The sequence below is a fragment of the Pelecanus crispus genome, chromosome 11 (assembly GCF_030463565.1).
Source record: "Pelecanus crispus isolate bPelCri1 chromosome 11, bPelCri1.pri, whole genome shotgun sequence".
Lineage (NCBI taxonomy): Eukaryota > Metazoa > Chordata > Aves > Pelecaniformes > Pelecanidae > Pelecanus > Pelecanus crispus.
In genome coordinates, this window is record NC_134653.1 from 6,333,754 (window position 1) to 6,346,116 (window position 12,363).

The 12,363-nt window shown below is 46.3% G+C and overlaps 1 protein-coding gene across 1 annotated transcript in view; it reads left to right on the plus strand.

The window, feature by feature from the left end:
- The window catches only part of MAD1L1 (mitotic arrest deficient 1 like 1), a 383,288-nt gene that overhangs the window by 287,459 nt on the left and 83,466 nt on the right, over positions 1-12,363 (plus strand). The window contains exon 16 of the mRNA XM_075718490.1: positions 1,432-1,622. Coding sequence (XP_075574605.1) covers positions 1,432-1,622 — 191 coding nt within the window. The remainder of the gene's footprint in view (positions 1-1,431; positions 1,623-12,363) is intronic.

Here is a 12,363-nt window from a genome sequence, read left to right on the forward strand (position 1 = left end):
GAGTTCCTGTCCTTGCTGGAGATTAAGCTGAACTGGAGTAAGGCCAAAGTACTTCTGGGCAGGGGCATCCTCAGTGGCATTTAAGGCACTTTAACACATTGAATTATCCTTTTATCCCATCCGGAGCACCTAACTAAAGCAGTACAGAAGATAAGAGGAGACTCGCATTCTTCTGGTGCACTTGCAGCTGCTCAGAGGTGAATCATAGGCAAGTCCATGGCCCTGCAGCTAACCATCCTACATTCTTCCTGCACTGCGCTTGGGAGGTCAATGGAAACACTTTTTGGCAAATACTTGAGCAGAAACTTTTCCAGCTCGCTTGGGAAACAGTAACAGTTTAGCGTGGGCTGTATAAGCCCAGCCAAAAACCTTCCTTCATACTCAAGCAGTCATCTTGCTGAAGTTTCTGCTATCCTCGTGCTGGACTCTGAACTAGCTAAAATAAAGACATACAGCCTACATGTGCTGCAATTATGTCTCTGATCACAGCACAGACAAAGCCTTAAACCTCAGAATGACAAAGAGGTATCTGAGCGAGGAAGTCTATTTGTTTGCCATTAGAAAGAGTCAGGGTTTTTTTCTAACCCTGGGCTGCAGTGTTGATAAAACAGGCTGAATTGGGAGACATCTCTAGTGTATATTAAAGTAAAGCCAATCTCTGTAATTAATGGGGGGATAAATCGAGGTTTAATTACTCAGAAGGCACCTTGGGTGAAAGATTCATGGTAATTGTTGTGTATCCTCTTGAAGGATTCACAGTGCTGGTGGCTCCCTTTGTAGCAATAAAATACCGGGTGAGTGGCAGGCAGTCTCACAGGACCTCTCTTCTAGGGACTAGTCCAGTTAAGGTGGCAAATGCAAAGAGGCAGTGGTACTCTTCAGGCTTTTTTGACAATAAAAGCCCCTTCCTAAATCTTAAGGGATTCCTAAGCAGTGTGTAAATTTGAGATCAAAGCACTTACAGTCAAATCAAGAGTACATTGGAGGAGATTTCCCTTGTAGGCAGCTTCCTCCTGATGCAACCGTACAGAGACGTATTTCTTGCCATTTTTCCACTCTCTTGCTTCCTGTAGCGTAACACCTTTCTCTTGGGTTCCGTGTAGGAAACAAGATGTGTGCGTGTGGGGAAATGGAGGCTATAGCTTTGAATTTTGTAGCACGTTGTTAAAAGACTGGCTGAGCAAAAGAAAAATCCATCCCACCAAGACACGTCTGTTTTCCTTATTCCCCAGTTTATTATCTTTTGGTCTGCTGGGGCCAGGAGGAGAGGAATCTAGCTTGCCTGTTTCTTTACTCTGCCTGCTTAATTCACTTTTTAAAAAATGTAATTAACCTTTTCAATGGACTTAGTTTGGCTAGCACTGTAAATACGGCGCAAGGGCTCTGTGCTGATGAGATATAGCAAAGTACCCGTTTTCTTCCCCTATGTAGAGCTGAAGAAGCAAGTGGAAAGTGCAGAACTAAAAAACCAGCGTCTGAAAGAAGTTTTCCAGACAAAGATCCAGGAGTTTCGCAAGGTGTGCTACACACTAACAGGGTACCAGATTGACATCACGACTGAGAACCAGTATCGACTCACTTCCATTTATGCCGAGCGCCAAGGGGACTGCCTGCTTTTTAAGGTAGGTGTGCGTGCCCCTCGCTGCACCTGCTGCTTTGAGTTCATGGTTTTCAGCATGCCAGAATGTATTTTCTCTTTCCCAGTGATTAGACTGGAAAATCAGTGCACCCCTGCTATGTGACAGGGTGTTCCTTAGGAGGGAAGTAAAGATCCTTTCTTCTTTTAAAAAATTACCATAGAAGGTTTGGCATCTGGTCTCCCAGTTACATATCAAAGTCAGGAGTAAAGAGAAGAGACTATATATGCATAATACCTAAGGCATCTGACCTTTCGCTTCACCTTTTTGTATTATCAGTTATCTATGCCGCGGCAATAGAACCTTATGTAACCATCAAGGTTTCATCCTTACTTCACTGTGAGATACATGTCCTTACTGTCTTTGCTATCCTCTAGCTTGTCTGCATGTCACCATCTTGTCTTTATGTAAATTGGAATTCCTTTTGAGCAGCAACTCATGCTTGTGTGTGTGAAGTGCCATTTATGTGAACAGCACAGATGAGTAGCAATGACAGTCCGTCTTCCGCCAGTCTGATACCTTTATTGGTCTAGCTAGGTGGTCTGAGGTTGGGTTCTGGCTTGATAGGCACTGTTTTTCTTCTGCGTTACCTGCCGGCTAACACAGTTGGGTTGATAAGCTGAGGCGTGACATGAGAGTCATCAAGCTGTTGAGTTACATCTTTACATCGGTTCAAGTGTCAACAGCCCAGGTTTACAGGTCAGTGGGAGAATGTTCTCCTCCTTGGTGACAAACACAACTGGCACTTAAAATCATACCTGCTTCCCATTGATCCCCCTGGGGTGAGTCTCATTTCTGAGAAGAATGAGGGTTTTGGAGGCATTCAGTACAGGAGAGGACTCTACAAGCAGGACCTGGAAAAGTTGTGTTCCTGCAGACCTGCTGCTGTGTGCTGTGTGTGGATTGCTGCAGTATTTGTTTCTTTATGTAACAGGACAAACATTTTCCTGTTCTGCAACTCTAGAGCCTCAGAAAAAAAAAAACACCAAATAAAGCAAGTGAGGGTACGTATAAGACAGCACCTAGGATCCTTAGTAAAACTAGGAAAATATTGCCAAAACTGTTGTATTACTTGGGCTTACGATGTTTCTGGACGGAGACAGGTGACAGCAAGAAAACAAAGTTCACTGTTTGGGGAGGAGGATGACGACTGTTGGTTTTAAGGTACCGTCATTGAATCCTGAAAACAGTTCTTCAGTTCTTGTTGAGATGGTGCAATGCTGTTAGCTCTAAGACCTCCAGAGGCCTGTGCTCACAGCTGTACTCTTAAATGTTTAGTGAATGAAACTTAGCAGACTCCTGGAGATGTCTGTTGGATGCCATGCCCGGACAGTACAACTAGCAGTTCTTTCTGCATCATAGGAGAGATGGAGTGCTTGGAGAAAGTTAAGAAAACATGAGAAAATTGCATAATGGCCACATGAACCATTGTAACTGGCTGACTTCTCAGTAGTTTGTCTTCAGTAGGATCAAATATTCCTTCATGTCATAGCAATAGAAATAATTTACATGCAAGAGAAGGAATAATCAAGTATTGATTCCTCTCCCTAAACACTCTTCTTGCTTTCTCTTCTTCACTCAAGTCTTTATTCCCAAGTATGTCCAGAGGATGGAGGTAAGTGTCACCAGGTAGAGCAGCAGCAGATTCAAGATCTCAGATTTCCCAAAGCCAAGGGTGGATTGCTTATTGATTCATGGAATTCCTCAGCCTCTCTTACCTCACACACCTCTTCGGATAAGAGAAGCAGATTTGCTAATTAGAGCCTGAACAACAAAATCTCAGACTCTTTCTCCCTGTTCAGTAAATCGCAGACAATTCCCACCGTCTGCAGCTTAGAATAGCAGTAGAATATAAACAACAAATTATTTCCTTGCTGAGTCCAGGCAGCTGGTTCTCATATATGTACCAAGGCTTGAATCCTGACTACAGCTTCCAGCAAGGCTGTGTGTCTATGCTGTGGAATTTCTGAGCCATAGCAGACTGTGGGTATTTGTGTGCATTTCATTAACCCAAAGAGGTCATAAAGCAGGGAATGGTATTTGTATTTATTCCATTCAAGCAATTTATGGCACAGGGTCTAGATAATTAAACCAGAGAAGTTCCCTGGCACTTTACAAGCTTCTGTAGTTTGTCTGTAAACTTTAGAACATATTTCGGTAACACTGCTGGTGGCATTTAATTTTCAGTGAGGCTTCAATAGCAGGTATGCAATAGGAGCTACTGTAATGTAACCCCTTCAGAGCTAAATGAAGATGAAAGGTGTGCTTGGTTTTCCCAACCAAGGTGTGCTGTTACTGTAGTAGAGCTTATTATCTACATGCTGTATGGGTCCAGCCAATTCGCATTAATTGGAATTACAGCTTCAATGAAGGGGTTAATCACAATGCCATGCTGTGAATATAAATGACTGCATCTATAAATGAGCACTGAATTCCAATGAAACCGTATCAGTATTTATTGGCGATCCCTATTGATGCAGCAGATGAGCTCATCAACTTGAAGGATGTTCCAGTGATTTTTAGACCCTCTGTGTGTGTGTGTAGGCAGCAAGGCGCATCTCAGACTTCACAGCTCGCTTTCGCTTGTTTGCTCTTTTTTATTCTTTTAATTAAATTCTGTGGAAAGCGGTGTTACAGATTCCTCACCAGGAGTTTAGTTTCTGATGATTTTTTTGTGGCATGTAATGCATTATAGTTATTGGGGCACTTGACAGTTTCATATTCTGTTACTATTGCTGGTACATTAGATGTGCTAGGCCATGACACAGACTTTGTGTTGTGCGTAATGCTTGGCTCGTGTGTCTAGGCCAGGCCACCCATGAGATATCCAAGAACTGCGTTGACTCCCTGTGTAACGACCTATTAAATATATCTGTTAAAACAAAAAAACATTGCTGGGGAACCTCAAAATGGGCTTAGCCAAGTTGGAATTAAGCAGTGGCAAACCAGGATGTCATTGCTTGGCCGTGTGTACATCATGCTGTTTACCCTTGTCTCTGGGTAGATCCTGAGTGAGAATAAGGCAATGAGGTCTTTAGAAAGGTAATGACAATTGTTTCGGACAAAGAAAGTCCTTTGGTAAACAGAAAGACTGGTCAAATTTGAAGAGGAAATGATTTGGAGACACTTGTACAAATGAACAAACAGTGTAGAGAAATTAAATCATGGGCTTTTACTTTTTGTGTGCCTAAAGATACAGTCTCAGCCAAAGCGTTTGAAGCCAATCAATTTAAAATGAAAAGAGTGGAAATCTTTTTATTTTATAGACCCTGTGGCTTCAAGGTGCTGCTGAGAGCAGGAGCTCAGTAGGTTTTCCAAAATGTTTGTGGTGGGTTGACCCTGGCTGGACACCAGGTGCCCGCCAACGCTGCTCTATTACTCCCCTCCTCAGCTGGACAGGGGAGAGAAAATATAATGAAAAGCTCGTGGGTCAAGATAAGGACAGGGAAAGATCACTCAGCAATTACCACTGCAGGCAAAACAGACTCAACTTGGGGAAAATTAATTTATTACCAATCAAATTGGAGCAGGATAATGAGAAAATAAAAACTAAATCTTAAAACACCTTCCCCCCAACCCTCCCTTCTTCCCGGGCTCAACTTCACTCCCAAATTCTTTCTCTCCTCCCCCCGAGCGGTGCAGGCGGTCGGGGAATGGGGGTTGCAGTCAGTTCATCACACGCTGTCTCTGCCGCTCCTTCCTCCCCAGGGGAGGACTCCTCACACTCTTCCCCTGCTCCAGCGTGGGGTCCCTCCCACAGCAGACAGTCCTCCATGAACTTCTCCAGCGTGGGTCCTTCCCAAGGGCTGCAGTTCCTCATGAACTGCTCCAGCGTGGGTCCCTCCCCCGGGGTGCAGCCCCTCAGGAGCAGCCTGCTCCAGCCTGGGTCCCCCGCAGGGTCCCCAGCCCTGCCAGCAAACCTGCTCCAGCCTGGGCTCCTCTCCCCACGGGTGCACAGCTCCTGCCCGGAGCCTGCTCCAGCGTGGGCTTCCCACGGGGTCACAGCCTCCTCCGGGCACATCCCCCTGCTCCGGCGTGGGCTCTCTCCGGGTGCAGGTGGATCTCTGCTCCCCGTGGGCCTCCATGGGTGCAGGGGCACAGCTGCCTTGCCAGGGGCTGCACCAGGGCTGCAGGGGAATCTGCTCCGGTGCCTGGAGCACCTCCTGCCCCTCCTTCTGCACGACCTTGGTGTCTGCAGAGGTGTTTCTCTTGTATATTCTCACTGCTCACTCCAGCTGCAGTTGTGCAGTTTTGGTTTTTGTTTTTGTTTTTGTTTTTTTTAACCCTCTTCTTAACTACATTATCCCAGAGGCGCTACCGCCGTCGCTGATGGGCTCGGCCCTGGCTAGCAGTGGGTCCATCTTGGAGCCAACTGGCCTTGGCTCTATCAGACACGGAGGAAGCTTCTAGCAGCCACCCCTGTAGCCCCCCCAGCTACAAAAACCTTGCCACGCAGACCCAATACAATGTTAAGATATCTGTGGACATATAATAATAACCTAGTTTACATTAAATATTTACATTTAACTTAAGTAAGGACATGCAGAGCTCTCTGCTTTGAGGTGTAAAGGCAACCTCTTACTACAGATGTTAGGAAGAAAATTCCCATGCGTGCCGCTTATTTTCCGAGTTGTGTCTACATATGGTTTTGCTGCTGCTGTACCTGGCAACATTCAACTCCATCCTCTAGAAATATTTGGGAATGAAGACTTGAGTGAAGAGGAGAGCAAGAAGAATACTCAGAGAGAGGAATCTGTGCTTGATTATTCACTGTGCTTCAGGTAAACTGTTTCCACTGTCGTGGCATGAATGTGGTGCTGGTCACTATTCTTGATACTGACAAGGCAATCAATCTGATCCTGTGTAACAGCTACATCAAATTTGGTGGTGTTTGAAATCTTTCTGGTTTCAGGTTCCTCTGTCAGAAAGCAGTGCTCAGGTTTCTTAGTAATTCATGTATAAATTATTTGGGTCTAAGTTGATCAGTAAGGAAGTTAAAACAGACAAACTCTTTTCAGTATCACAGCAGTGTTATGTGTCTGAGCTCATAAATACTCTGGGCCAAAAGGCTGCCTTTAGACAGATATTTTCTGTATCCTCAGAGCCCAGTCTTGCAGAGTACAGAATTCGGTCTGCTTCCAGGTCTCTTCCATGTTGTTATTTTCTGTCAGAATTGTCAAATGGAAACCCAGACACCAGTGGTAGTTCATTGAAGAGCATCCCCAAGATGCCTTGAAAGAGAATACCCAAGATATCAGACAGCAAACAAAACCAGAAGCATCATGACACAGCTTGAGAATGTTGCCAGCTACGGGGCTGGCACTTCTCGCTGCAAAATAAAACCTTTATTGGTGTCCTGTTGGATTGGTAATATGGTAATAAATTCAACAGCTTTTCTGCAACCTGTTAAATTAACAGCCAGTCTGTACACGCTGTCTTTGATGCACACCTCTTTAAGGAGTTTGTAGACATATAAGGGGAACTGTCACTCTCAAAATTCAAGGCAATCTGAAATGCGAACGCTTGCTTCTGATGTGGTTCACCATGGGTGCAGAGGGAGAACATAGAGGGGTGAAAGGGATAAAGGCTTTGTAGGGAAGAAGGGTGTGGTGGAAGGACAGATACCACCTTTAACTTCCCAGTTTGCTTGCCCCGTTGCTTGTGTACCCTGCTGTCCTGTTGCCTCTATATTGACAAGGTGTGTAAAATGTGGTAGGGCAGCTATGCAGACAAGAAATAATAGTTTATTTCTCTTTTCTTGAGGAGGGAAATGAGGCTGGATTGAATAAGACAGACATCGGAGGCTATTTTTTCAAACACAAAGTGATGCTGACAAAGTGCTGGCTGAAAGGGGGAGACAAAACTCATGTGGTTAAGCGTGTGGAGAGAGTCCAGTCTGATGAGATTCCAGCGCAGCCTTAGCAACAGGTTGGCCAGGGCGCACCTGTGAACCATACGACTCGGAATGAGCAGGATGGTTTATACAGGGATGACTTTTACTTGCCTGAGTGCTCTTGTTTTGTGTTGAAGCTGACAGCACTGTTGGGAGCTCTGGATCTGAGTCCGCATGCTTGGCATGCCTGCAGTTTCAGTTATTTCCTCCTTGAACCCAGCAGAGTATCTCTGAGAAGCATGTTCTAGCTGTTTGTTTCTTTTTGCATCTCTATCTTCTCCCATCTCCTCCTCCTCACCCTTGATGAATCTCAAGAGGAGAAAGAAATCACAATTTTGATGGAGTGCTATTTTTCCAGCAGCCGTCTCGCACTCTTGCACACACAATCAAAAATAACAATGGTGCTCATCGGTGGAGCAGGCCAAGCAGCAAGAGATTGATTAGAGATTGTAGGCCTCTGTTAACTCCTCATTCTTGTTAATTACAAGTTATTTTATTTTTATATTTTGTTTTCAATTTTCCCGTGTGGTTGCTGGAGATTTGATTTCTGCTCAGCTCCGGGAGCGCCTGCCGTCACTGTGTGAGCATGATGCGCTCCTGCCAGATGATTGCGCTGGGATTCCTGGAAGGGTCAGCAAGGACCCATCTTGGGTTGCACTAATCGGCAGCTCTGAAAAGGAGCTGTTGAGCAATCCATGGTGTTACAGCGTCAAATCCTGTATTTAAACTTCCTACGTATCATTTTCTTTCAGATATTGTAGCAGTCTGTTTCATGTTAGGACGTAACTTTAATTCTTGCTACTGTCTTCATCTTACTCTGCTTTTTCTCATGTTTTTTTTCCTCCTGACACAGCTTCTCTCTTACTGCACGTGCTTCCCTAAACAACCGCCTATCCCCTAGGGCAGGGGTTTTTTCCCTTCTTTTTTTTTTTTTTTTTTTTTTTTTTTCAAATTAAACCAGTCACCTCAAAGATAGTGGAGAGATCTAACAGGAGGTTCTCTTTTTACTGCAGAATTTCTGAGCCAAAAGATGCTGCTTCAGGACTTCACGAGGCTGGGCTGAAGCCTTGTTCCAGCTGAGCAAAGTTAATGCTCTTTCTCTGCCTGTTTCCCATCTGTACGTGGTGGATGATGCTCCTGCCAATGTCACTAGACTGTTGTGAGGATAAATAGACTATGCTGATGGGGAACATAGAGCAGCTTTGGCCTGGGGAATACACTCCCCTGTTACCTGTCAGTCTGGCGCAATACCCGTTTCCAGCGTGTTGGCACCACTTGCTCCCCTTCCCTGCCATGCCTGTGAGCCTGCCAGGGTAGACCCAGCCATGCAGGTAATTAATGCTGATGATGTTGGAAAAGTATTCCAGCGTCTGAGTCTTTCTCGACTAGCAGGAGGATGGTATGTGTGAGGCTCTCTGAAAGGTCAGAGATTTGTCTTGCTGATGGGTGCATCCTCTCTGTTGGAGTGACTGATGTGTAATACTGTGAGGCAGATCCGTAACCCGTCACTTCAAAAAAGCAGGCCTGGTTTTGGGCAGGGAATATGAGGTTGGCTCACAGATGCCATCTGAGATTCAGGCTGTCCCTCTGCAATTCCCTGTTTGCTTTGTAATCATCAGCTGTTGGCCACCAGGCTGCTTTTGCAGTTGCCCTTCCCTTTGCTCCTTCATGCCCCAGGGCCATGGCGGTGCCAGTGCTGTATCTCCAGGTTTCCCTCCCTGCAGCACTCTGCTTGTGGTGGCATGAGCTCTGCCTCTCTGTCTGCACTTCCCCTCTCTCAGCAAAGGAGCGGGGCACTGAAAAAGGCAGCTTTCAAGTTATTCCCACAAATTCTGCACCTGACATTAGCCACCGTCACTGTCAGTATTGTTGTTGGCCTTATCCAGGCAACAGGACATGGCAGACATCAGCCATCCCAGCTAAAGGACCTCAACATCTGTTTCCACGGCTTCTGGTGGACTTGGCAGTGTTAGGTTTACGGTTGGACTCCATGATCTTAAAGGTCTTTTCCAACCTAAATGATTCTATGATTCTGCAATAAGTAACCAAATTACTGGAATGCACCTTTTTCTTAATAAGTTTGCAATTCACCTCCCTCCAAATCCCCTTTTCCTTCATTAAAATATCTCTTATTTAATGAAATGGGAGGGAGCCCATGCTTTCTAGGGAGAGACACGTGCACCAACATGGAGCACAGGTCACTGATGAGAATTTAATTAAACCAGAGCATCCAGGCTGGTGTAGCAACATGTGTGGCCCTGGAGGGATGCGTGGTGTAGGGCAGCGCACGGGGCAGGTCGTGCCGTAGCTCTGCCTGTGCCCAACGAGGGCAGCCGCTGGCTCCATCCTTGTGCCGCATGGCAGAGCCAGGCAGCCCTGCACCCTACAGCACAACCCCGCGCCCCAGACAACGCAGATGCTGCTGCTGTGTCAGCCTAAGTTAGCAGGAGGCAGAGCAGATCCTGGCTGACTTACCTGCTACAATAAAAGCTTCTCCTTCCTTTCCCCCCCGGCCCCCACCACGTTCCCAGCACCCGTGTGATTGCAATTTGCTGAAGAGTTGTTCTTGTCGCTGGCTGTGCCCGGTCTCCCCATGGGAGGTCTCGGGAGAGAAGGATGTCTGCGTCCACCCGCTGCTGTATTTGAACAGCTTACAAAGGACCGTGTGGGCTGACAGGACTGTGTTTACGCACTGTGAGATGAAGACGGTGTTAAATAACAGATAAAGCAGAGGGGACATAGCAAAACCCTTCCTGGATTCTCATTCCTATCTCTGTTGCTAAATCACTGCGTGACTTTGCTCTAGGTCACTCAACCTTCTGGTTTTCTCTATCCCTCTCACCTGGGTGCAGGATATTACCATTCATGGACTTTCATGGGGGTCTGCAAATCTTTTCAAAATGTTCGGTGGTGGGGAAGCTGCGTGTGAATGGGTTGGAGATGTAACCGGTGCAGCTGGCTTTTGTTATACGTGAATGGACACAGCAAATTGTCCCTCAGACGCACGATGCTGCTGGTGTGGGCCAGGGGACCTGGGGCGGCATGGTTGCTCCTTTCCTCTTCTGTGGGTACCCACCACCTTCAACTGGCATTAAATCTCTTCTTATTTATTTATTTATTTATTTATTTGAGTCTCTGGTAGTTTCAAAAGATGTTCTGCTTAGAGCCTGTGTGGTCGGCACTCTTGAAGGAAAAGGTGATGCCTTCGAGTCCAGGCGATGCAGGAATACCAAGGCCTTGCTACAGCACACATGAAATGGGTGTTTTGCGAAGCAGCTTTTGATGCACGCTTGTTGCTTTCCCTGGCTGCTCTGTTGTGAATTTGCAGAACACGCAGAGTTGTGTCAGCAAACTACAACCCTGCCGGTTTCTTGCGGATGGTTGTGTTCAAAGCTGCACGTGAAAAGGAGTGGAAATTGCTGGAGGTTTTTATCCTTTTGCAGGGGAAAAGTCTGGAGTTTCTGGGTACCCTGCATCTCAGCCGTCTTCCCTGGCTGCTCCACAGTCTTAATTATTTGTCTGTCTTTGGACATGAAGAGGAGGGGACAGGCCATCTCTCCTGCCTTGGGTCAGTTCTGGGCCTCTATGCTGGTGTTGGTCTGCTCCAAGGCCAGCATGTTCAGCCACAGCAAGACTGTCACGACATCATCTTCTGTGCCGTCCCTGTGTGACAAATGGTGTTAGGGACTTTAGTAATCCCTGTGGCCCTTTGCTCCACTCACGATCCCATGTGGACATCCCTGAAGCCTCTTTTTAGCCAGTTGTGAGGAGTGGTTGGTGGTGCCGTAGGGCATGCGGTCAGAGCATTGCCATTCAAGATGGCTTTTGTACCACTCCTTCACCTTTTCCTTGTGTGTTCCAGGAACAGGTTTGTGAGAAGACCTCTAGGAAAAGCAGTTAGCTCTAGGAAACAACTCTGAGGTGAGACGCAGCTGATCACATCCAGCAAAGCACCCACCAGTGTGTGAGCGAGTGCCCCAGGTCATAGAAGCACAGCTCAGCCTACACAAAGCCACCAGCGAGAGTGAGTGGCAGCTGCTGCCCGTCCTCTTTCTCGAGTAAGCAGCACGTTGTTTAAATACAAATATAATTAGGACTTATCTCTTGCTTTGGGAGTTATAGCTGCTACTACCCATGCTTGACTGGGGCAAAAGATTTTCTGGTCTCCAGGGAGGGAAGAGGGTGTGTGTGTGTGTTTAAGAAATTGTTCACGAATGTGGAAACACAGCAAAAGATCCCCATGCTGCCATGGTGTTGGGACATCTATCATCTCCATCTGAAGAGTGGATCTGGGCTTATATAAAGGTCTTCTCCTTTATTTGTTGTGAATATAAATGCTTGTGTTGTGCCCTCATCTAGGATTTCAGAGTTAAAAGGTTTCAGCCTAAATTTAGTTTGGATAACGAGGTGGTTGGCCCTTTCCCAGAAGGCTTGGCAGGTGAGTGGGGAGGGATGTAGTGGGGAGTAGTGAGGAGCAGAGAATGGGGTGTTGTGGTCACAGGTCCCCTTTGGCAGCCAAAGGGCCACCACCAAGGGCGAGATGGGAGCCGGGATCTCACAGCCATACGTTCCTCTGTCATCCTTGTATTGCTTCCACGCTTCAAAGTCTAAATGCTCAATTACTACATGGCTCTTAACCATGAAGTTAGTGTTGCATAAACCAGTTAATATGCTTTCTCTCAAACTGGCTTGCCAGTTTAAGATAAGAGCCCATATTTCAAAGCTTGTTAGGCAGCTTTTCTTCATGGGATCCCAGTCTCTGCCATGTTTGGGTGTTCCCTGAGACCTTTACCTAAACAGAGGTCTCTTACCTTTTCTTTTTGAGAAACCGCT